The following is a 25,026-nucleotide window of genomic DNA, read 5'->3' as shown; positions in this document are numbered from 1 at the left end:
TTGTCAGAGGTTTTACCCTGAGGATCGTCTTGCGATTGGTGTCTACTTTCGTTAGTGTGTCCGTTACCGCTACTATCCGCATCGGCGTCACCGAGACTACAGCTACTGCTATGCCTACTGTCACTTAAAATACTAGATTCGTCAGAAGGAGGATCCGGTTTTATACCGCCCCCCTCCATCACGAAAGCACCGCCGCAAGTAGTCTTGTTTCCCAATTCTCACTCAGGATTAGATCACCACATCACGGCTAAAGAGTTAGCACTAACAGCACAAACAACTCTGATATACTAAGGACAGGATGCTCTGTAAATGATAACTGGAGCTACGTCACTCTTTTAAAACACCCTGTACTACGTGTAGGCTCAAATAACTCGCGATGGAGTGTGCACTGCACTACACGACACGGACTAAAAGAAAAAAAAAAAACTACTGATTAGAGTTCCTGTCACTTCAGTTGCTACATAGCTATATTTAAATTTGGATAACCATCAAGCATGCAGCCAAAAAATGAATGAGGTATGATGCTTTACTTCCACCTGTGGGTGATCAATTTCCACATATCAATCGAAAAATCCAAACAAGCTGGCAACTTCATCCACTGATATCAGAGAAATGACTCAACACTTATCATTCACTCAATGATAAGACAATATCTGAGTATACTGCCGGCGGGCGGAAAGGCCAGGATTACCTTCAGTCATTCACAATCATTTCAATTGAAAAATTTGACAAACTGGATCAACAATCAAGATTCCAACGTACATGCCCCTCAGGAAAATCATACTTTCCAATTTCTGTGTTCAAACTACTAAAATAAACATCTGCTATCAAAGATCTGTCGCACCTTGATGCCTTCTTACTTTCTTATTACTCTGCATCAACTGCTGTCATTCATTTTCACCATACTGATCGTGAAGACAAAAATTCAAAACCTTTCCAGATACTTAAAGCACATCTGGAAAGTCATGATTTAACCCGCGTTAACACATTATACTGATGGAGAGGAAATCCTGGGACTCACTAGCCTCATTTCGTACCATTTGATAATAAATCAATGAAAAATTACTATCAATCTGAAACAGTAAGGTATATGTTAGAATCCCTCCCTCCCTCCACTCCAGAACCTCCCCCTGGATAAGTATACCGCCTTTGAGGCAGAGAACCACGAGGCAATTGTTGACGTCTTCCAGGGGGACAAAAAACCCGACCTTTTCGTCACGCTTTAAGTATTATAACAAAAAATTTTAATATACAAAAGTAGAAATTGTCAACTCTTCCATTAAGAGCACAGCATAAACTTAACGAGCCATTCATGCTGAAGGTATAAAAAATGGTTTCTTTTTTCAGAAAGCAGTGACTGTTTTTTGTTTTCCCTACTCTGACGTTGTTAAATGGATCCTAGACCTTTCAGACAAGAGCATTCCAAGTCCAGTCAGTTGCTTAAGAGAAAAATGATAATGACCAAATTTAATGTTCATAGTGACTCAGGAAAAGAATCGGTTCTGGGAGGGACACTCGGATAGAGTCCAGGACAGTGTTGGGAGAGGATTCTCTTTAATTCGATTGCTCACCTTGCGTGAAGGAAGAAGCCTAATACACTCTCACAAAATGACGTGTAGTTACATAAACTATACTTCAAAAGCAGAATAAAGCGAATGCAGGTGAACCAAATCATTTCATACACGAACCCACCATACAGTGAAAAGTCACACTGAAAGGATATGGGGAAGACTGACCTGCCAAGGCTTTGATTCTGGACCGTTCAAAAAGCCTCGAAGAAGAATTTCCACCATCGTAATCGAAATCCTCGATGACCTCCTCCTGCTTGATGGGGTCCCAGCGGACTCCTACGCTGATGTCTGTCGTCATCTTCCCGGCTTAACAGACCCTGCAAATGTGGAAAGAAAACAGTTAAACTTCAAATATACCAACTGCAATTTCTATAATAAAAAAAATTAGGTTTGTTAAAAAAAAAATTCGTTCAGTTAACCTGCAAGTCCACTACATACTGCATATACACACAATCCTATATTTGGATACTGTTACCGGAAGGTAAGACCCTCCCCCGCCTCCTGTCCTTGCTCGCTGCTTATTCATACACTCAGCAATGTCCGCCCTCACTTGAGGACCCATCTAACTGCACAGCAATGGAAAGCTGCTGCGGCCCTAACAAGACAAAGCGTTCGAGTACAACCATCACTCTTCTGTAAACACTTCATATTCCCAAAGCCCTTTGCTAACTACTATGAAGATATCAGCTGACTGCCGAGGAATGAAATCACGTCCCTCAGCTGAGAGGATGAAATGAATACTTGTCCCCCTCCCCCTTAAATCAGTCCTGTCGCTCGGAACAACAGCCAGCTTGGCCGGCATTCTCTTGTATAAAGTTGTTCTTAAATGAGTAACAAATCGTCCTTCACGGAGAGCAATACTGTTTCACTTGGCATAAAAATATCCAGAGTAGCAAAGGCTAGTACAATAAACGCTAGCACTCGTGGGTAGAAATGTCATGTATTTAAACGCGTTTTTTTTCATGTACTACAGTAGGACTCGTTGTATAGTTCTTGCCCTCAAAACACTAGGTAAGGTTACTGTGGAAGTAAAAACTATTCAACATACTGAAAAAAAAAGAAAGTTGAGAACCGAATAAGAACCGAATAAAAGTGCCGAGTGTCACACGGCAACATATCCTGGGCATCTCCGCCTCTTCTCGCTTCTAGTTCCTAAACAGTTGCCACCACCGATGGCTACAATGAAGTCACTCACGTTGGTCATCCTGCAGCCAAAGATTGTTCGTGCCGGAAAAATGGAGAAGCCTGTCCTATCCAATCGGTCAAATTTTTCCCGCATTTGCTTTCTGGAAAGCCCCCAGACTCGCTGTCTTTTGAATGACACAAGCCACCGCGCTCCCTACTACTGCCCAGCAATATAATTTCAATGAGCAAAATGGAATCATGATTCACAATACTACATTTTAGACATACTGCCTAACATATTCTACGAGCGAAGTGTTACAAAATACTATCAAGATTTATCCTACAACATGTAGACTGCAGTGTTGTAGCCCAATTTAAGAAATGTGGTGACTATCTTAAAAGCATAACGTTCGGACTGATAAATATAAATACAAAATTGATAAACATACTTGAGACAAAAATATGAAAAGTCTTCTATTCAGCTGCCATGTGAAAAAAGAAAAATGCCTGCGTACGGCAAAAAGCGATTCTGGCCGAGAGACAACCCCAGCACCTTTCGGTGCCAGTCGTGGAGGAGGCCAGGCAAAAGCAGCACAGTGTGCCGAAGGAAATTGCTGGTGAAACAGTTTCTGTTCATAACAAACGTATTTACCCGACTCTCTCGCCCATGCTATTTTTAGACAGGCTCCCATCGACCCCATCTTGGTAAATCCGGAGGTGCCTTTCATTTGTCGTTTGTATTTCGCTGTCATCAATTTCCAGCAGCAGCATTACGTGTTATCAGTCCTGTATTCTTAGATAAGAAAACTTTAGTATATATACTATTACAAAGAGATAGAGACTTGGGTTTACCCAGCTCATGCTTTCGATACTTGCTACAACAAAGCTGAGAAGAGAATGCCCTTGTTACCCTTATTTCATTGGCTTTGAGCCCAAAAAATAATGTTGAAAATATACAATTCATATGTCATTTTCCTCTTAGAACAACACTGCCAAAAGCATGCCTATTTGAAACTGTCCTATTCAAGTAGCAATGTTGTTTACAAAACTCCAAGTATGAAACGTAATTCATCTTTTAGGGCCCAAATACATCGGCATAAATAATCTGTTAAAAGTGTCCAAAATAATAAGGCTCATTTGTGTGTGCACCTAAGCGAAAAATCACAGAACTGATGAGTCTCACAATAGTATAAGAAAAAGACGTAACAATATTGATTAACAAATTAAAAGAACCTGCAGTAATACAACTAACAAATAAAAATACTATCAATTCATACTCAGCTCTTTTTACGCTTGACTCCTATTCTGCACAAGATGTTCGAGGGAGATTTAAAAGAGAAACTAAATAATATCAATAATCCATACTAACGTCCTCTGCCCATCACTGATTTATCCAGTATCCGAATTAAGTCTAGGCAGCTGTTCCTCTTCTAAAGAGTTAATGACCTCTGTTTCCATTATTATATATATATATATATATATATATATATATATATATATATATATATATATATATATATATATATATAAATATATATATATATATATAAACACAATCTACTGATAATATATTTTACAAGATACAAAGTAAATGCAATTGTAATAACCACGCTGGCCTCTCAACTTCTCGATCTCTTCACACTTTTTGGACACGCTTGTGACTACGGAATCTTAGATCCAAATGAAAGGCCAAGTACAGCAATTCTGACTTTCGTAGCAGGATTCGAACCCGTATCCTGTATATCAAGAGGAGGTCACATTAATATAAATGTATGTACGAGTATACATACACAAATACATATATATAATATATATAAGCAAGGGGTCGTTAGTTGTCCCTCTTGATTCCCGCCCGCTCTTTTACAAACGTTACATTGACGACACTTTCGCCCTCTTTAAACATGGTCACCAAGTTGACGCTTTTTTAGAATACGTGAATAGCCAACACCATAATATTAAATTTACTATTGAGAAAGAAACCCAAAACTCACTTCCACTCCTGGACGTAAAAGTTACTAAAGACGAGACAGGTTTCCACACTGGCATTTATCGGAAGAATACTTTTACTGGCCTAGGTGCTAATTTTTACAGCTCCTGCTTTTTTAATTTTAAGATGAATTCCGTGTCCACGCTCCTCCATAGAGCTTTTAATTTGGACTCCAGTTGGCCTGCTTTTCATGATGAGATTGTTTTCCTCACCAACTATTTTAAGACCAATTACTTCCCACCATCAATCTTCCATAGATTCCTTAACAAACTGCTTAATTTGAAACTAAATCCCTCACCCATAGTTCTCAGTCTCCCTAAATTACGTCTACATGCTAGAATCCCATATTTACCAGACAACAGATTCAGGAAAAAATGTACTAGTTTATTCAATAGACAATTACCTGCACTCAACCCATCGGGTCCCTCTTTCATTTCATGGATAGAATCAGCCCCCTGTTTACCTCCGGTGTAATCTACAAATATATATGTCCCATATGTAATCTAGGCACATGCATTGGATGTGCCGGGAAGCTGCTAAAGATACGAATCTCCTCTCACCGGGGGATTAGCTATAGAACAGGTAGTCGACTATCTAACCCTGATCAGTCGAATGTGAGAAACCATAGCAAGACTTGCAAAACACATATAGACGCCAAGGACTTTAGTACTGTGGGAAGAACACGAAGTATGGAGGAACTGGCCACCCTTGAATCTATAATGATCAAATTGACTGTCCCTACCCTCAATCACCAATCAGCATCAACCCAACTGTTCATTGCTTAGTTTGCTCTTGTTTTTAGCCTGTGTCTGTGCTCCCTTTCCCACTCTCTCTCTCCCCCTCCTGTTCTGCATTTCTTGTTAGTCTGCTTTACGCTACCATTGTGGGTTGGTGTTTTGCGCTTCTTGCCTCTGCTTTTGGTTTTTTCCCCTTGTTCTGTTTTTTAACCGTTAATATGGTGTAAATAAGTATATAATGTACATATATCTTATCTTTTATACGCAAATACTGTTTACTTTAATCACTGTTTCAGCCTGGAAAATGTATCAAGCGATACGAAACGTCGGCATCTTAATAAATGGATAGAAAACAGAATGCCTTTCCACAGCTCCATTATGTATATACTGTATACAGTGTATATATATATATATATATATATATATATATATATATATATATATATATATATTAATACTTTCACAAATATCGAGCCACGATTAACGCTTGATATTGAATTCATTATACCTAAAGAATAACTTGCACCAAAGGGGAATTTTAATAAGTAAGCACTTCTGCCCAATCCAGGATTCGAACCTGGCATTTGGTTCAGACAGTGATACGTACACACACTAACACGCGCACACACAAACACACAAATGCACAACTTCACGATATCTTCACACTATATGGATACGCATGTCACTAAAAAGCTCAAGATCAAAATGGAAGAATATGAAGAAATTCTGATCTCTGTAGCAGGATTCTAACCTGCATCCGGGTTTAAGATGTATGAATATATATATATATATATATATATATATATATATATATATATATATATATATATATATATATATATATATATATATATATATACATACACACACACACATACATACATACATATACATAGTGTATATATACACACACATATATATAAATATTAATTAAATACAAACAGCCAATACATACTAGTTTTACAAAAACAGATTTTTTACTATAATTTTTGGCCTGTTGCTGAATCAGAGGACTGGATCTGCCACAAGTCCACAGTGTCCGGAACTTCTTAAGTTTAATACCTATCTGATAATTTGACCCTGTAACCAATATTACCAATACTTAATTTTTATTTCACTTTCCACAACCTTTCTGATCTCTACACACTCATTTCCCTTCCCAGGTATTGTGAATTTGGCAAAGATCTCTTTCTCAATATACGCTATAAGAATCTTGTCTTTTTATCCAAAAAAGCAAATTCTTGACTATCTCTGCAAATATTCAATACTGGGGTGACAAACCCACTGCACCTGAGTGTTCGATCCAACTAAGAGAGAGAGAGAGAGAGAGAGAGAGAGAGAGAGAGAGAGAGAGAGAGAGAGAGAGAGAGAGAGAGAGAATTTCAAGTGGATTTTTACCTAAAGGATCACGACCCCTCTCCCACATGGCTCTATCGTCTGCCTATATTCAGATCCACTTGAACCACAGCCCGGGCCCCACACCCAGGCCCTGCACCTCTCTCTCTCAGGCCATGCACCTCCTCTCTCTCTCTCTCTCTCTCTCTCCATCCAGCATCATCAAAATCCTTCCCATTATGATGCCTCTTATCTACAGTTGGGTGATCAAGGGCAGCTGAACTCAAATCCCACTTCTGGCTTTTCAACTGTCGAGGCTTGAGAGACATAGCCAAAATATATTTAAATAATACATATCTAGAGTGTACATCAACGCGCATAACTTTAAAAAATCAATATCAATGAAACGTAAACTACTTTGATAAACTTTGAGGAATTGCAAGCCCATATCAGGGAACATTCTTAATGAGAGAGAGAGAGAGAGAGAGAGAGAGAGAGAGAGAGAGAGAGAGAGAGAGAGAGAGAGAAACCAGTTACCAGCTACTGAAGTTACTCTCTACTAATTAAATCACTGAGCAAAACTTCTACCGCACCGTAAATGCCACTACAGTACTGTGTAACATTACCACGATGGCTATGGCAGCGCATGACTTCGTGTTCGGACTGAAGAGTGTTTCATGAATTTAGATTCACAACAATACTTCCAAGATATTAAAGCGAAGGATGTACAGTATTACACTACAAATACGTGCTTTGTTACTGGCAGCGTCAATAACTAGACAAGACAGTCATAAACAAAAAAAAAAATCAATTGCTCTGTTCGCGCGCACCCACACAAACAGCAGTATGCCTAAAGATCATCGCCTTACCCATTTTGAGACAGAAGATGCGAAACATTTCAGATTATTCTAAAAAAGAAAGTAGTCTAAAAGCTCACGAGACTTCGGGTTCTTAGGAAAAGCACCAATAAGCATTAGGGGAGTTCGTCTTTGTACAGTAGATCGCCAAGCTGCAGCCTCAAGCTTGTGCTTCTGGGTGCAATACACGATGTTGCAACTGATGGAAAGTCTCACAGAACAACATTCAATTTAAAACGAGTCCTTTACGTTCCGTCCCGCATGAAGTAGCAGACACTATAAAGCTTTATTAAAAATCATTCTGTTAATGCAGGTTTCTACATAACCAAGATTCTTTCAAGAAAGAACCAACCCAATGCCAACGTCAGCTCCTGTGAGAACATTCTTCACCCACCTAATCCGGTTGTTAACTCGAATCCACATGAACTCGAACAGGCTAAGAGAACATATATAACCTTCGCCAGGCGTGGGTGGATGGCCAGGATCTTTCATATGGGACAAAATCTATGGTATGAGAAAACAAGTTTAAATTTTCTCCACGCAGCAACCAGAAATCAGGCTAAAGATTCATCTCCAAATGCAAAAAGGTCCTGCTTGTCCCTTCATCCAATAATAATAATAATAATAATAATAATAATAATAATAATAATAATAATAATAATAATCAACCCATCAAAACCTACAATGCCATCTCGTGAATACGAGCACACAAACGTACATTAGCGAATATCCTCCTCATAATCACGTTGGCTTTGCTAATTCATTATACAAGACTTGGTTGCCGAAAAGGCAAACATTTGGAAAGGTCAAATCGAATGAGAGTTATCTGAATACATCAGGAATAACATTGCAACTTCCAATGACGATAATTTTCAGAAACGAGGAAGAATGGCAGTTGTATTTGGAGGTGGAAAACGAAGAAGATACAAATACCAGAGATGAACTGCAGACACTCACGCTCGTCCGTGTCCATTCCATCCCCTTCCCTAGTCTTCTTCAGCTGCTTTCATCACCGACCGCTGGCCCCCAGCACCTTCACTCAAGGAAGTGACACCACCCACCCATCTATTCCCGATAAGGGAGGGAAGGAGGCGGGCCAAAGAGTCGGTGCATGAGGAATCCAAGCCTACTTAGATTCCTCTCCCTTGCATTATCATCCCCTTTTCCAAGCGAGGCCAGGCCACGGGAGGGAGGGTAGTGCAAAGGAGTGTAAAGGGTGGGAAGACCTTCATCCTGCCACGCCCTCATAATCAAAAGGCGTTTAGTATTAAACCGACATTTCTTCGACCACAGATGATCGAGATAATACAGAACCATCGCCATTAACAATGCATTCATATATCAACCACCGCTGACATCACCATTGCATAAATTCTCTCGCTCTCTCTCTCTCTCTCTGAAACGTATTTGAAAGTGTCTGCAAGAGGACAAAATAGAAACGAAATGAGTAAGTCTACCCTTCTTTTGTGCCAAAATCTTACTTGAACAAGTCTGCGGGTTTTTCTGGCACATTTCAAAGTAAATTTAAGTATGACTTCATCAAAAACTAGCACAAATTGGTCACTATTCAGCAACCTAAATCTTTTTTACACACCATAAAATCATTAAATTAAGAGGCTATCACGTTAGACTATTAACGCAAAATATAAAAAAACGCAGCATAAGTAACCTAAGCCAAATCACAGGAAAAGCGATGATTTTTTGCATGCTTAAACAGGTGCCATTTAGAAAAGAATATATATATATATATAGCCACAAATACAGGACCAAAATCACAACACGGACACTTCCTGTAAGGGGGAGCGCCATGCTTGACATGAAGACTAGGTTAAGGATTTTCGACTGGAGGCAGTCGAGACCTGGTCCTGGGTAGCATGGCCTTGCACCAAGACCTCTTGCTTGCACTCGGCGCCTCGGCAGAACGTCGATACAGTAGCTCAGCAAATCGAGCAACCATGCAACCGTTAACAATCACTTTTAGTTCCCCAGTGATACAACACCCACACGCAATCTTCTAAGAACTAACTAAATCACAGTTATTAATGTTTGGGAAATTTTATCGGTAAGATAAGGATAAAGCTGATAACTGACATCAAGAGAACAGAATATTTCAACAAGGTTATATATATATATATATATATATATATATATATATATATATATATATATATATATATATATATATATATATATATATATATATATATATATATATATATATATATATATATATATATATATATATATGTGGCATTATATAGTCAACTCAGAAATGAAAGAAACTTTCTCAAGAGCATATGGATTTCTGGCACTATTAGTTATTTTCTTTAAGTGCTGCAATCCCAAGTCATAAATAAGAGCGTTACCAACAATAAGTTGGTAACGCCTACCACGACAAACAGACCAAATTCAACATTCAAATGAAAATGACACTATTTTTGTTGAGTCTCGCCGTGCTGCGAATAGAACTTACCATACAGCCGAGAGAAATTACAATAAAGTTTCAAATTAATGTTTGATATCCAATTCACTATACCTCAGGAATAATTTAACCCTAAAGGGTCACAATATTTGTGGCTTAATATTTGCGAATATAAAAAAGTCACAAATCAATAAGTTATAAAATTCATGTTTATATACTGTACATTATATATATATATATATATATATATATATATATATATAATATATATATATATATATATATATATATATATATATATATATATATATATATATATACTGTATATGTGTGTATATAATATATATATATATATATATATATATATATATATATATATATATATATATAATATCCACACACACACACTATTTTTTTGGTGGGGGTTGCAGGTTGTCTAGAATAACAGTAATTAACTTCAGCATTCCTCAAGTCGCTATATGACCATAGGAGTTAGCAAAAGTAGGGCACTGCGATGAATGAGAACAATTTTTTCTTACCATATGACTTTTTTATATAATGAATGTAGTTCATACTGTCCCTGCTTTTATATTCCCTCTCTTATTTCTATGTATGTAAACAGTTGGCAAGATTTAACAAATGCATGTGGTGGGGAAAGTTCCATGCTAAAAGGCTTTAACCCATTACCTTAATCCTAAATCACGTATACATAAATTTATTTTCATTGACATCTTACCTAATTTTCTTTACACTGTACTTTGCAGAGTTCTTTAACATGGGTAATATATTCTTGCCTTTTTCTCTTTCTTTCTCTTTCCCTGGTGCTTCTATTTCGACATATTTATCTACATCATAAACATTACGGAGTGGTTGCTGTTTGCAGATGTGACAGTGGTGACTGGGGATAAAAGAGCAACAGCAGAAACTACTTGCAAGTGTCTGACACTTTTTGCGAGAAGAGGAAGCTGGGTGTTACTGGCGCAACAGTCTAGTTATTAGGGTAAAAGGACACCGAGAAAATGGAGCAATGAATGTTGATATGGATACCGGAAGAAGGGAAACGGTTAATTCATACCAGCATTCGGGGTAAATAAAATGGATAATGATAGGACGAAAAAAAAAATAAAAATAAAAAGACGAGTCACACAGTAGGTAAAGCAAGAAAGGTAATGTATGGCAAAAGACAGTGAAGGCTTGAATTGTCTAAGGAAACCAAGGTGAGAATATTAGAAGGGATTGTTGGTCCAACTCTTACTTGTGGAAGGTGGGGTGTAAGTTGAATGCAGTCAGAGGAAAATGGGCCAAAGCTGTAAGATAAACTTTATTCACTGGTTTCTGTATATGATGAACGAGAAGAGCTGAAATGGTGGAAAATGCAAAGAAAGGTAGTCGGGGAAAAAAGGGTAGTGCAGATAAAAGGATTCGGTTGAACTGGGTAATATGATGTGGACTCAAAAGCCAAGCACTGCACTGGGGCAAAAAGACCATTACACATTTTAGGTGAGGGGATGGATCAGTTCTGAGATGGTTTGGTCATGTGGATGGAATGGATGATAACACTCTGGTGCAAAGCGAAGAATTCCCAAGCGTCAAGATGGGAGAGGAAAGGAAGACAAAGAAAAGGCTGGACAGATGATTGCAAAAGAAGTCCTGGGAAGGAAGGAAGGGTCTAAATATCCATGAAGCGTGTACGCAAGATCAAGGTGAGTGGCACGGTGTGTGTAGGAGGTTCAACAACATGCTGATAGTTACATGAAGTGGATCCATACAATATGCAGCACTTGAGTAAAGTATGAATGTGACAATGACTCTTGCAATGTTTTGTTCTTAAGAACCACCTCCTGTTGAACAAAACAGATTAATGTTTACTCATACCTATCGTTAATATATGTGTGTGTGTATTACACACACAAACGCTTATCGAAATCCAAGTCGAAAGTTAATGTACTGAAAAGTGACTTTCGTCATTAAAACAATGTATCTTTGGATTTTGGTTATTAATCATGAAAAGTGTGGAAGTGTTGCTTACACTGTTGTCAGCTTGAGCCCGGAAGAGGAGAGGCTGCGATTACTGTGTGATCTGAGGTAAGAAACATGAGAAAAAGCCTCCAAGATGTATCAAAGAATCAAACGGAAAGGTTTAAAAACCATCGAAAAACGGAAAGGACTGTGGTCTGATGCGAGTATATAACTTTATTTTTATTTCCTGACAGGCTTTGTAGGGTCTTACAAGGGGAAAAAGGTGAAAGAGTCAGATGTATTTTTAGATCCAACGCTGACTATTATTTGAGGCTGCAAGAGTGCTGCTGCATCGACTCCAGGTGACTACAGCGATGAGAGTCACAAGTGAAGCAACACCTGGCTGCCCAAGTGGCCAGAGCGCGGCAACCATCCCTCTCGTCTCGTAGCATAACGACGACTGCACCCACATATTTAACATCAATTGATCCTGATGAACCTAATGGGTGACACCCTTTCACATATTACACACAAGAACACTTCGGCATCTTATAACAGTCTCAATAAGCCTGTCAACATCTACACGTTTAATTTATGGCGATAAGCACGGAACATGCAACACCGTTCATTATGTGGCATTTTTCAAAGCTTTGTGCTAATCTTTGTTTCTGTTTCCATACACATAGACTCGAATATTATTGGCTAGGACAGAAGCGCTAATTATATATTCCCCTTCGTTGACAGTTATTCCACAAGGTATAGTGATTTCGATAAGAAGTGTGTACATTATATTCGTATGTATACATACATATATATATATACACAATATAATAACCTATAAAATGTATATAATTATGTATATATACATATAATTGTATATAATATATATACATATATATATACATATATACAGCACACTCTTTATATCCAAATCACTACACCTTGGGGATTAACTGTCACCCAAGGGGAATACATAATTAGTGCATCTGTCCCAGCCAATAATATTCGAGTCTATGTACAGAGCCTGAAATCGACAGGAGTTATGCAACAGAGCTGTTATTAAACTGATCTCGTTAGCAGAATGATGGTATATATTATAATAGTAATAGTAATAGTAATAATAATAATAATAATAATAAAAATATATTATTATTATTATTATTATTATTCAGAATATGAATCCCATTCATAGAGAACAAGCCTACATGGGACACTGACTTGAAATTCAAGCTTCCAAAGAATATGGTGTTCATTAGGAAGAAGTAAGATGAGATAAAGAGAAATACAGAGAGAGTCTCACTTACTAAAAAAGAAAAATATAATAAATAAATAAAAATGTATTGATGTGCAAGTTTACACATTTTACATATTTTTTCTTTAAGTTTTACGATCAAGCTCATACTAGCCTTTACTGATGTTCATCTTTTTACAATAACTTTCTTTTATAAAATTAGACTATAAATGATATTTCTTTTCAGTGCATTACTAGATTGTGCTATCTTTTTTTGCCTCTGCCCAGTTGATTGTATGATTGTTTTCACTAACATATGGTTTTCAGAGGAAGATTTCCCTCGTGCTTGTTTATATCGTTCCCACCACTGCCAGTGAAGGAATTTTGAAGCTCATCTGCTTTTGGAATAGGTTTGATTGTAAAATGTACCACTTAACTATCTCAATGGATAATTCTCTATGGTTATACATACCAATTTTGTGACTATGACCACATGCATACTTAAGTAACGTACATAAACATAAGTACACACTCAAGTGTGCATACATTCATTTCGTGTCGGTGTGATGATAATCATACATGTTTATACATTATATGTATTTATGTATATTATACATATATAATCATTGTTAGTGAAATATATAATATATATATACACATACACATATAAATTTCACTAACATGATTTTATATATATATATATATATATATATATATATATATATATATATATATATATATATATATATATATATATATATATATTTATTATATATATATACACAAATACATAAAATGTATAAACATGTATGATTATCATCCACACCAACACGAAATGGATGTATGCAGACTTGAGTGTGTACCTTAAGATGTTTATGTAACGTTACTTACTCACGTCGCAGGTGGTGGAAAGGCATTACCCACTGTCATAGTCACAAAATTAGTATGTATGACCATAAGGAATTATCCAGTGAGATAGTTAAGTGGTACATTTTACAATCAAACGGGATCAAAAGGCGGATGAAGTTGAAACCTCCCTCACAAAAACGAGGGAAAAGCTTCCTCCGAAAACCAAGACTACCCGCCGTTATAAAAAAGGGCCCAGTGGGTAACGCCCTTGCTTTCCACCTGAGACAATGGAAGAGTGAGGACAATCAAACGGGATCAAAAGTAACTTTTCAAAGACTACCAGCCGTTATAACAAAAAGGCAATGGAAGAGTTTCAGCAAGGAAACCGGAGGCTGGGGGTTCTACATCTTCACACAATGACTCTAGCTTTTAGTCAAGTAAAATGAGAAAACAGCAAAGTTTAATAAGGTCGCAATTTCTCTTACCACTCAGGGGTCCTCTGATACAGCCAGTGCTACGGAACCTGGGAAGAGAGAAGTCAGATTAATACACCTTGGTTAACATGATTACTCTCAGAACGCTATCCAGTAAATGAATTTGTAAATGAATTCTAAAATTGTGTCTGTTTTCCTTTCAACAAAACAAACCATAATAGGTGATTAGGCAAACATTTCAGTTTCAGCTATAATTATTGCATTTGGAAATCAAACATTTTGACAAATATTTCAAACATCAAAAGACATAATGGAATTTTTATAATAAAATTACTAGAGCTAATAACTCATTTCTTCACATAAACCACTTACCACCTAATGACTAAACTGACTACTGTTCTGCAGGCATATTTCCATGAGGGCATCAATGCGATTCACATCAGGAAAATAAATGTGATGCAAACCGATTGTGAAAGTGTCTCTCTCGGACATTTTTCTTTAAGAAAACTACACACACACACACAATATATTTTTTATATTATACATACATACATACATACATACATACATACATACATACATACATATATATATATATATATATATATATATATATATATATATATATATATATATATATATACATTGCTTCTTAGCCAATCTCACTTTTCTTACATCTGAACTCACATTTTCACCGCATCTCTCTCACGTGAATTACTATCGCAACTTATATACAGTATATATATATATATATATATATATATATATATATATATATATATATATATATATATATATATATAATGAACTGATCTATATAGAAATTCATGTTTGAAACGTAACAAAAAATCTGCTATTTGTTTGTACGTCTTTGTGATCAGAGAGTAACAAACAGATACTACTGATTTGTCATACGCCATACGATCGTTGGGGTTTAGCGTGAGCAACTCAAATGGGTGCCAAACATTGAAGACCCTTATTGGTTCCTTACGATTATAAGAGACCACTCAGCTGAGTTCTATGACCTTAGCAAGTTCAGTTTGAAAAGTTAATGATCAGTAAGGGTTTTGTGGTCGGGCGCGTCTAAGAGACAGTGATGGGCGCGTGTCACCTCCGAGTACCTACCGACTATAATTGCATAATTAACTAGCGTAATATTGGCGTTTCATTTGTACTGGTAGAACCTTTATATGACCAAGAATCAGGTCATTATATATATATATATAATATATATATATATATATATATATATATATATATATATATACTATATATATATATATATATATATATATATATATATATATATATATATATATATATATATATATATATATACATACTTTCATATGGCCACAAAGAAATTGAAACACTGGAGAAAAGCCCAAAATTTTGAAACTTGCTAAAGAAACTCACTGAAGATACTGACCGGAAGCAACGAGAAAAGACTGTTAGGGGAATCTGTCTCGTCAAAAAGTTAGTGGAAAAATTTTAGGCGCAGGTGCTTTAGGATACAGTTCATCACTTGCAATTTCCACTTGGTGTATAGCGGTATCCCTTTGCTCCTTTGAAGAATTCAGTGACTTTCTTTATCAGCTGTATTGTATTATCAAAGAACCTGTCTGTTTCTCGTTCAGATTTCTTAGTGAATTATCATCCCAAACGTTTTCGGAATGCATTAACTGAACTGACAAGTGATCAAACAATCAACACCACTAAAGCTCATAAACCCAACCCCAGGCGGCCCCCCTCTACAAAGTAATTAGGTCATTTGACGACCATTTAAAACTAAAACAAAACATCGCTTTGTACTCCGTTTTCAGAAAATCTCCACCGTTTCCATATTTAGAGATGTGAGTAAAAGTACGGTTATGAGTGTAATGGAGACCAGGAAATGTTAATATGACTAGTGGATGGACGGAGGCGGTTGGTTCCTAAAGTCTTTGGTGCACAACACAGCGAAGAGGCTTGCAGTGTCTAAGGAACCCAAGAAGGGAAATGAGTAAGGTTGTGAAACGAAAACGAAAAAATTAAGATGAACCTCATGAGATGAATGTGTCTGCTCAGTACAAGCGGCGCAGGAACACTCAACTGTGAGAAATATTCCTATACGTAGAAGTTGAGAAAAGTTTAGCACAGGTGAAAGGATAAATCAGATGCTTTTTGAGAAGGTTTGGACATGTGAAATGAATGGAGAATGACATGTTTGATGGAAGTGTGTACAATTCGGAAGTGTTAGGGCGAAGTAGACCCAGGGTGCCGGATAAGGCTGTAAAAAGAGGTATCGGCACCCAACATCCACTAGCATAAGAAAGTGCGCACGATAAACGACAGCCAAGTAGGGTGTGACGTGCTGCTGTGTAGATGTATGACGTGGCATAAGTAGTTTACGTACGAAGGAGCACTTTAATTAGAGACGTAGCAATGAAACGATATTTTATATATATATATATATATATATATATATATATATATATATATATATATATATATATATATATATATATATATATATATAGAGAGAGAGAGAGAGAGAGAGGAGGGGGGTCATTTATAAAGTAATGAATGTTTAATTTGGATCGAAGAGTGGAAGCAGCTGATGTACAGACGTGTTTGGGAGTAAATTTAACACAAAATAATTTGGTACAGAACGAGGTTCAGTATCTAGGAATCAAGCGTGGTTGTGTGTGTGGGTGTGTATGTGGGTGGGGAGAGGGGGCGATTCCGAAGCGATGATGTTTAACCTTCTGAGAATGGGTTATTGTGGAAGTTTCCCACACACAGCTTTCGTCCTTGAAGTCGACAATGCAATTACAAAAGTTGCAGTGACTACTATCTTGAGTTTTCTCTACAGCCACCCTCGATTAGAGGAAACTACTCGTTGCTGATACAGGCAGCACAGGCAGAGAAAAAAATCAAGAGCTGAGATAACAAATTATACACTCTATGCAAACTAAATCTACAATAATGAGGCAATCCAATTACACGAAAGATTAAAAAACGTGTATACTCGCACAGTATTCACAAACGATGCAAAACATGAGTTTGCTCTTTTTTGGAGAAAAATGAAAAAACACTATCATCTGATCGTTAAGCCTTCATCACATCACAATGGAAACAACCATAAAAAATGTCTGCTATCAACTGACCGCTAAGCGATCAACACAATGGGACCAACCAAAAACACAGCTATCACAAAACATGTCTGCAATGGACAGTTATCACAAAGGACACGTGGCACAAGTACAGAGAATCAAAACGATCCTCTTTTCTTATCCTCCTTCACTCACACAAACTGTTAAGGAGTATTCTCTCTTGCCTTGCTTCCTGTCACGAACTGCTCAATAACATCTACCACTGGTCATGTAATACTGATCAATTTTGGTCAATGTCCTACCACACCCAAGTTCGCCTCATAGCAGACAGGGTCCCTTCACGAAAGGAACCCGGTAATGAGGATCAACTATTACGACAGAGGACCGGCGGCTCTGACGCTCCTCACGAGACGTCTGCAGCTCCCCTCCGTCATGCATTTTCAGCAGGCGCCCCAAACGAGACTCGACTCTTACTCCCTTTTCCGAAGTCTCATTCCTGGTCCGGACCTCAAATTCATAGTATTGTTCTTTTCTTCTTTTCCCTCTGTGATGATCACGCAAGTTGGCCACCATCAAAAATGTTGTTAATGACAAAAGCAAGAGTAGGACTATCTGTGATATATATATATATATATATATATATATATATATATATATATATATATATATATATATATATATATATATATATATATATATATAAATTAAATTACACGTATGCGTGTTTGTGTAAGCACAAGAAAAAATGCAATAACAATAACCAATCCACTTGCGTTTGCTTAGTGTGAGATCTGGACCTCGAAGGAGCCTGTGCAGCTCTGGTGTAATCAGCAAGTCTCATTAGAGGCGCCTGCTGAAAATGCATGACGGAGAGGAGGCGTCTCTTCTGAGGCAACATGAGCTCTCTCTCTCTCTCTCTCTCTCTCTCTCTCTCTCTCTCTCTCTCTCACCCGGCGCTGACTTAGACCAACTGTTGTTGACGTGAGATGACCAAAAGAATGATTAAGCACAATTCCCTAGTCCAGTCAGCATCACCATCAACAACAAAATTCGAGTCATCATTGCGCATCTGCAAATACTTACGGCTACAAATCTTTAAAGTTTGTCGTCATTCAACAACTTTACCATCCGTAGTCAGAAATGAAAGTACCTACCTAAATTTAGAAATGACACGATGTGGTAGGCACAAGGTCGCCAAATGGTGACCGTGTGCCGCTCAGCTAGTTGTGGCCGAAGATTACACCAAACAAAGCTCTCTCGTTCCCACTTACCCTCCCCCCCTCTCATCACTGTGTGTGTGTGTGTGTGTGTGTGTGTGTGTGTGTGTGCGCGCGCGCGCGCGTTTATTCACACAACTTGATGTGAACTTCACTAAAATGAAACAAAACTGGAGTTTTAAAAGTCATTAGATGTTTGCTACATGCTGAATTATAGTCTGGTCGGTATCTCTGTCCCAGTATGGCGCCACGTTTCAGTAATAAACGTGGGAAAATTATGAAAATGATATATACAAGAATATAACAAATATCACGGTTGTATGAACAAAATAAGAACTGTATTTATGCACAAGTGATATCGGCTGCTACGGTTATTTCTGAGCAAATGTGCACTAAGATTTAACAAGTAAGTTGAGGATACAGACATGAATCTCTCAAGTTGAGAGTCTCAACTCCTGCCCATCTCAAACTTTCCACTCAATGTAATTCAGAGATGAGATTCGACAGAAAGTAACTACTTTTAAGTGATTTAGTCAAGAAGTGTATAAACAAACACTTTACTATATAAGCATATATGGTTACGAATACAGAACTAAGATAAATATAACTTAAAGACTCCAATATACTTCAATAATCCTAACGGTGAATTCCTAAAACAGGGGTACTATGGATTTTAGAAGATCCACCACTAACGTACATAGGCAAACAGATATAAAATAGCGGCAGGTGCCAAGCATATGGTTTAGTTGTGCAGAGAAAGTCTCCAGAATCGCTGCTACAATGCCCACCACTTCATACAATATGAGTGACCTACTCATGTGGGAGCTCACCTTTGCAATTTCTTTAGATGAATAACTCACTTTCCGACCACCAGCGCTTTATTGGTGAGCCATTTGTTTTCCCTGATAACCTGCCCATAGTGACGGGAACCTGAGAACGCCCACAGCCAGCCCCCTGGCAGTTCACACTGGATACGGCTGGAATATAAAAGGCTGGGCGAGTAGGTAGGCTACTCTCTCCCTAAGCAGTCGAGTAAGCAGGCTACTCTCCCTATGCAGTCAGGATCTTCGACACCAGCCATATGGCTCTCCCCCTGGACGACATTTCAGCCGGTCATGTATAGCCTGCGTTTACATCGCTTACAAAATGGAATAAAGCTTGAATAATCAACAAAGAGAAATCACAAGGAGGCAAGTTTTGTCGCAATGAGTCCTCTTAACTCCAAATGCATTATTAACTGGGAAAAATCGGGGGAAAAAGACATTTCGAGTTCTTTCGAAGTTGCCCTCTAACGTTCATGCAAGACTGACTATGATTCCGATAAAACGCAAAAAGCAAAACAAAAATACAAAAAAAAACCGAGAAAAATTAAAATGAAATAGTTTTTATTTTCGTAAATTTCTACTCAGTTTCGCAGGGATGCAAGGATTACCTACCCTTCAAGTGATCTGGTATCCCCAATAGATAAACAAATAAGTAAACAGAGAAAACTATGTATGTATATAATATGTACATATGTATATATATATGTATATATATATATATATATATATATATATATATATATATATATATATATATATATATATTTTCAACATTTCATATTACTCGACACTGCACTGATGTCTTAGAGATTATATATAAATAAATATATATACATATTAAATTTTATATATAAAAATATATATATATATATATATATATATATATATATATATATATATATATATACACACACAGTATATAACAGCTTCAACGTTGTGTTTCACTTTCACAAACGGCTTCTGTAAAACTCTGCCACTTGTGCATTTTCTGTGCTTTATCTATCACTATCTCCACCCATTGTCAGCTTCCATTCTTAGTTCTTATCCGAGTTTGCGTGTTGCAAATCTTGTTGCCCACAGAAGCTGACATAATATTTTGCAAGGGGTTGTGCGGAGGACATCTCCACAGCCTTTCACCATCATATCACCTGCATGTGGAACTTCCTTCATTTTCCTTACGGAAAAACTTCCAACTCTTACCTTAACCTCGAATCCTACAATTCTTCGGGAAGTTTTATTCTCACATCAACAAAATTCTTAAGATATAATTTCATAGCCATACTATGACTCATGTCCGTATAACAATACAGACTTAATAAATATTATCTTTCTCTCGTGATCTCAAAATGGGTTAGGAAAAGCAGCAATTATTTGTACATTTCTTCTTTCTTAAAGGAAGCCTTCGCTAATTTGAACAGTTGGCCCCTTCAAAATGAAGTTTTGATATATTTGAGAAAACCTGTCGTGAGACAAAGCAAATAACACGACGGCTTGTTTTCTTTTTACGTTAACAGCAGAAATAGGAACAGAAAAAAAGATGTCTTGTTTCTGTTTCTTTTTTTTTATATCTCACAAGTTTTCTGACGTATATAAAAATTATTTTGTTTATTAAGGCTGAAGCAGCCTACAGAAAGAACACATGTAGACTTACAACTGCGGACTGTCTTCACCCTGTGCATAATTATTTACGAACTTACTTTCGATGGTAATTTCACGGCGAAGGTGAAATAAAACTTCCTTGCATCACCTCACTTTTCACTGCAAATTCACAAGTTGAGCCAATATTAACCGCATCTAATTTGTTCTGGGATAATTTCAATTTTCTTTATATATTCACCAGGAATGCCACTGTGACGCAAGATCTTTCATAATATTAGTCTGCCTATGCTGCCAAATGCCTCCTCGTAATCAACAAAAGCCACCAAAAGGAGCACACGATGTCTTCACATAAATAACTGATCTTGCAACTCCTGTCTTGTTTGAAGCCAGTTTGCTCGTCTCAGATTTTTTTCATTCATTTCTTTCTCAGCCTACTGAGAATAAGCGCACTCAATATTATCATGGCAACCCACGTCAGTGCAATGGCCTACAACTCGTCAATTCATTCCGGTCGCCTTTCACCGGTACGGCGGTACCTTTGCTTCCTCTTTCCATTTTCTGCAAAACAAATCTAGGCGGTATGACAGGTTCCATTTCAGTTTCAGCTCAGAGCATCTCAGCAGCAATTCCATTAAATCCTGAGGTGTTCCATCTCTTTAAGTTTGTTTGTTATTGATTCCACATTAAAAACTGTGAACTTAATCATATACACATTCACATCTTTGTCAGACTCTGGTAAATCAGTTTTATTGTTCCCCCTTATATCCTTTATCCATGACCTCAAAATAATGTTCTACCAGGGTTACCTTTCTTCTTCTTCAGATGTATATATACAAATATAAATAATATACATGTATGTATGAATACACACATATTATATATATATATATATATATATATATATATATATATATATATATATATATATATATAGAGAGAGAGAGAGAGAGAGAGAGAGAGAGAGAGAGAGAGAGAGAGAGAGAGAGAGAGAGAGAGAGAGAGAGAGAGAGAGAGAGAGAGAGAGAGAGAGAGAGAGAATTAGCGTATTTAAAAGTACGAAGATACATTTCAATTACTTCCAAAGTAAGAGCAAAACGTCTTCATACAGAAGAGTGAATACAGTAGTGATAACACTTCCCACCAGAGCAAAAGCAATTTCACGCATATATATACAAAAAGGTTTATTTCTGGTAAGGAGTGAACCAAGCTCCAAACCCGCAGGTAAGACACTGCAACAGCTTAGATGTACTATGAATATCAGTAAACATGTACGGTATGTACAGCTGCATTCAACATTTGAGCACTTATGTTGCTAAATAATGTATCCTTACATGCACATTAGGCTCATAAAATGTTCCATTCTGAATGTAGCCCAAACGCCTTAACTCATGGAGAACATAAAATTTCTCGGAACAGCAGCCACAGGAAATGAAGACGCATCTATTAATAGTGAGAGAGATCGCGTGTGCCTGTATTAAACATGACCAACTATTTTCTTCCCAAAACTGAGGGACCTGAACTTTTGGAGAAGTCGTGAGGTGCATGATAAACTTGGTCGTTTCGCAAACACCCGACTTCTTTCCACGAACACCGACGTGACAACCTCCTCGCTGGCCCCACTCATGCGGAACGCTGTCGCTGTCTAGTCGTTATTGCTTCCTTTCTCTACTGCGACAAAGAACTTTCTCGCTGCTGCTGCACAACGGGACACACCAATGACCAGCACTACAAATACATACATTCCTGCATAGCATTCCACTCGCATACTCCTAAACACTCGCACAAAACGATGATCTGAATCAATATGGTCTCAAAGGTGACAATTCCATGAGCAGTGAAATGAGTATACACCACTACTACTACTGAGCGTCCTTAATAAATAATTATATATATATATATATATATATATATATATATATATATATATATATATATATATATATATATATATATATATATACATATACTGTGTAAGTATTCGTAAAGATGTAGCGACCCCACTGTCCAAAACTGGGAGGTATAATCAGCCAAACTGGTCACCTGATGAAAGGTACAGGGCTTGACTCACGTTCCATTGGTACGTGTACTCCCAGCATATCACTTACCAGTTCACTCTATTATAAATGGGTACCAGCATCATCTAGCATTCAGAGAAGGGTGTGGGCAAGCAACCTTGCTCAAAGAAACCCCGGAATGGTGGAAACCCGTCCAGTAGGGCAAAGGCATTACCATACCTATGTTTGTGCGCTTACTTTTCCAGTTTATTCCATGGCATACAGCGCTGGGCCAAAGACAATCTGCATCTCCACCTACATCTCTGTCACGACCACATGGAATTGAATGAGGTCAAGATACTGACAATGAGAGAAGACCCGTGAAAACCAAGTGCCAAAGTAGAAGCAGAATTCAAACGGAAGGCGCCTCCGAATGCATTAAGTCGCACAGGCGGCAACAGCAACAGCAGCAGAAGCAGCTGGTCTCACCACTGCAAGGGGAAAATCAATGACGCCACGCCACAACATTTCTACCGGGGCGGCTCTCGTCTGTGTGTGTGTGTGTGCGCGCGTGTGTGTGCTGGCGGCTGTTAGACGGACTGGCTGGACGGCGGTGGCATACAGGCAGCCAAAACCACACTTATTCTGGGACACACGTCGTGTCATCAACCTCTACTTAGCCACTTGTGTAATGGTCTCTGAAAAAGTTACTAGATGTTCACTATCCGTTCGGCTCATATGTTTAAGAAGATCAGTTTCTTCGTCAGAAGTGTGGTTAATTTATGTAAAGAGAGACCCAATTCATACTTGAAAAAGCAACTTAAAATTACACACACACACACACACACAAACACACTCACGCACACAACACACGCACACACACACACACACACACACACACACACACACACACACACACACACACACATATATATATATATATATATATATATATAGAGAGAGAGAGAGATATAGAGAGAGAGAGAGAGAGAGAGAGAGAGAGAGAGAGAGAGAGAGAGAGAGAGAGAGAGAGAGAGAGAGAGAGAGGGCTCTCTCTCTCTGATGCAAACAAAAAAAAATGACAGGTCATACAACCATCATTATTGAGTGCAGTCTACAAAGAGCTGTTGGTTACTTGCCAGCAACATTATCTAACAGGAAAATGGGGCAACGTCCCAAGTATGGATTTAAAGCTGACGGGAGCATGGGTCAACGAAAACCATTAAAGCAAAATTTCACACCAAGATTTCTAATTCAAGAGCATTCCAAGTAAAAACACTCACATGGGCACTACACCAATAAGGGGTGATATTCACCTCCTCTGCTAATGACCAAGTTTCTGCAGGAAGACTAACACTAAAACCCATGTGTTGCCTCCCCGCCCCCTCCCCTCCCTCTCTCTCTCTCTCTCTCTCTCTCTCTCTCTCTCTCTCTCTCTCTCTCTCTCTCTCTCTCACATGGTTTTACTTCTAATATCCTTCGACCGGAAATTTATCCCAAATTATTCAAAACGTGTCATTCACCCAGTAACGGTTATCTGCAATACCTTAGAACGCTTGCAGTGGTTATACATTACTAAATGGCTTTTTCCCGGGTAAGCCTCATAGACATTGTTAAGATACTATGACTAAAATAATAAAAGAAGCCCATCGGTGCCCATCTCTACCTCTGGGGGAATGAGATCGGAATAAGAAATTCTGAACAACACGAAGATTCTGAACCACACAAAAGACAAAGTTCCTCTACGGTAAAAAAAAAAAAATACAATCAAAAGCATTATCTACAAACAA

General features: G+C 37.7%; 1 protein-coding gene across 47 annotated transcripts in view; it reads right to left on the bottom strand.

Moving 5' to 3' along the window:
* beta-Spec (spectrin beta chain) overlaps positions 1-25,026 on the bottom strand; it is a 231,010-nt gene that overhangs the window by 122,237 nt on the left and 83,747 nt on the right. For 23 of the 47 annotated variants that reach the window (XR_010853325.1, XR_010853319.1, XR_010853321.1 and 20 more), the window contains exon 1: positions 1-284. This exon is cut by the window's left edge and continues 584 nt beyond it. Coding sequence is in view for 29 of the 47 variants with exons in the window: in XM_067105450.1 (XP_066961551.1) it covers positions 1-179 (179 nt within the window). In the remaining 18 variants the exon portion in view is untranslated. Of the gene's footprint in view, positions 427-1,736; positions 1,889-14,558; positions 14,597-17,797; positions 18,021-25,026 lie in introns of those variants that run through there. The other 24 variants (XR_010853332.1, XR_010853335.1, XR_010853331.1 and 21 more) reach the window with 5 other exon arrangements.

This window comes from Macrobrachium rosenbergii, chromosome 6 (assembly GCF_040412425.1).
Source record: "Macrobrachium rosenbergii isolate ZJJX-2024 chromosome 6, ASM4041242v1, whole genome shotgun sequence".
NCBI classification, from domain to species: Eukaryota; Metazoa; Arthropoda; class Malacostraca; order Decapoda; family Palaemonidae; genus Macrobrachium; species Macrobrachium rosenbergii.
This window is presented reverse-complemented; position numbering and strand designations above follow the sequence as displayed.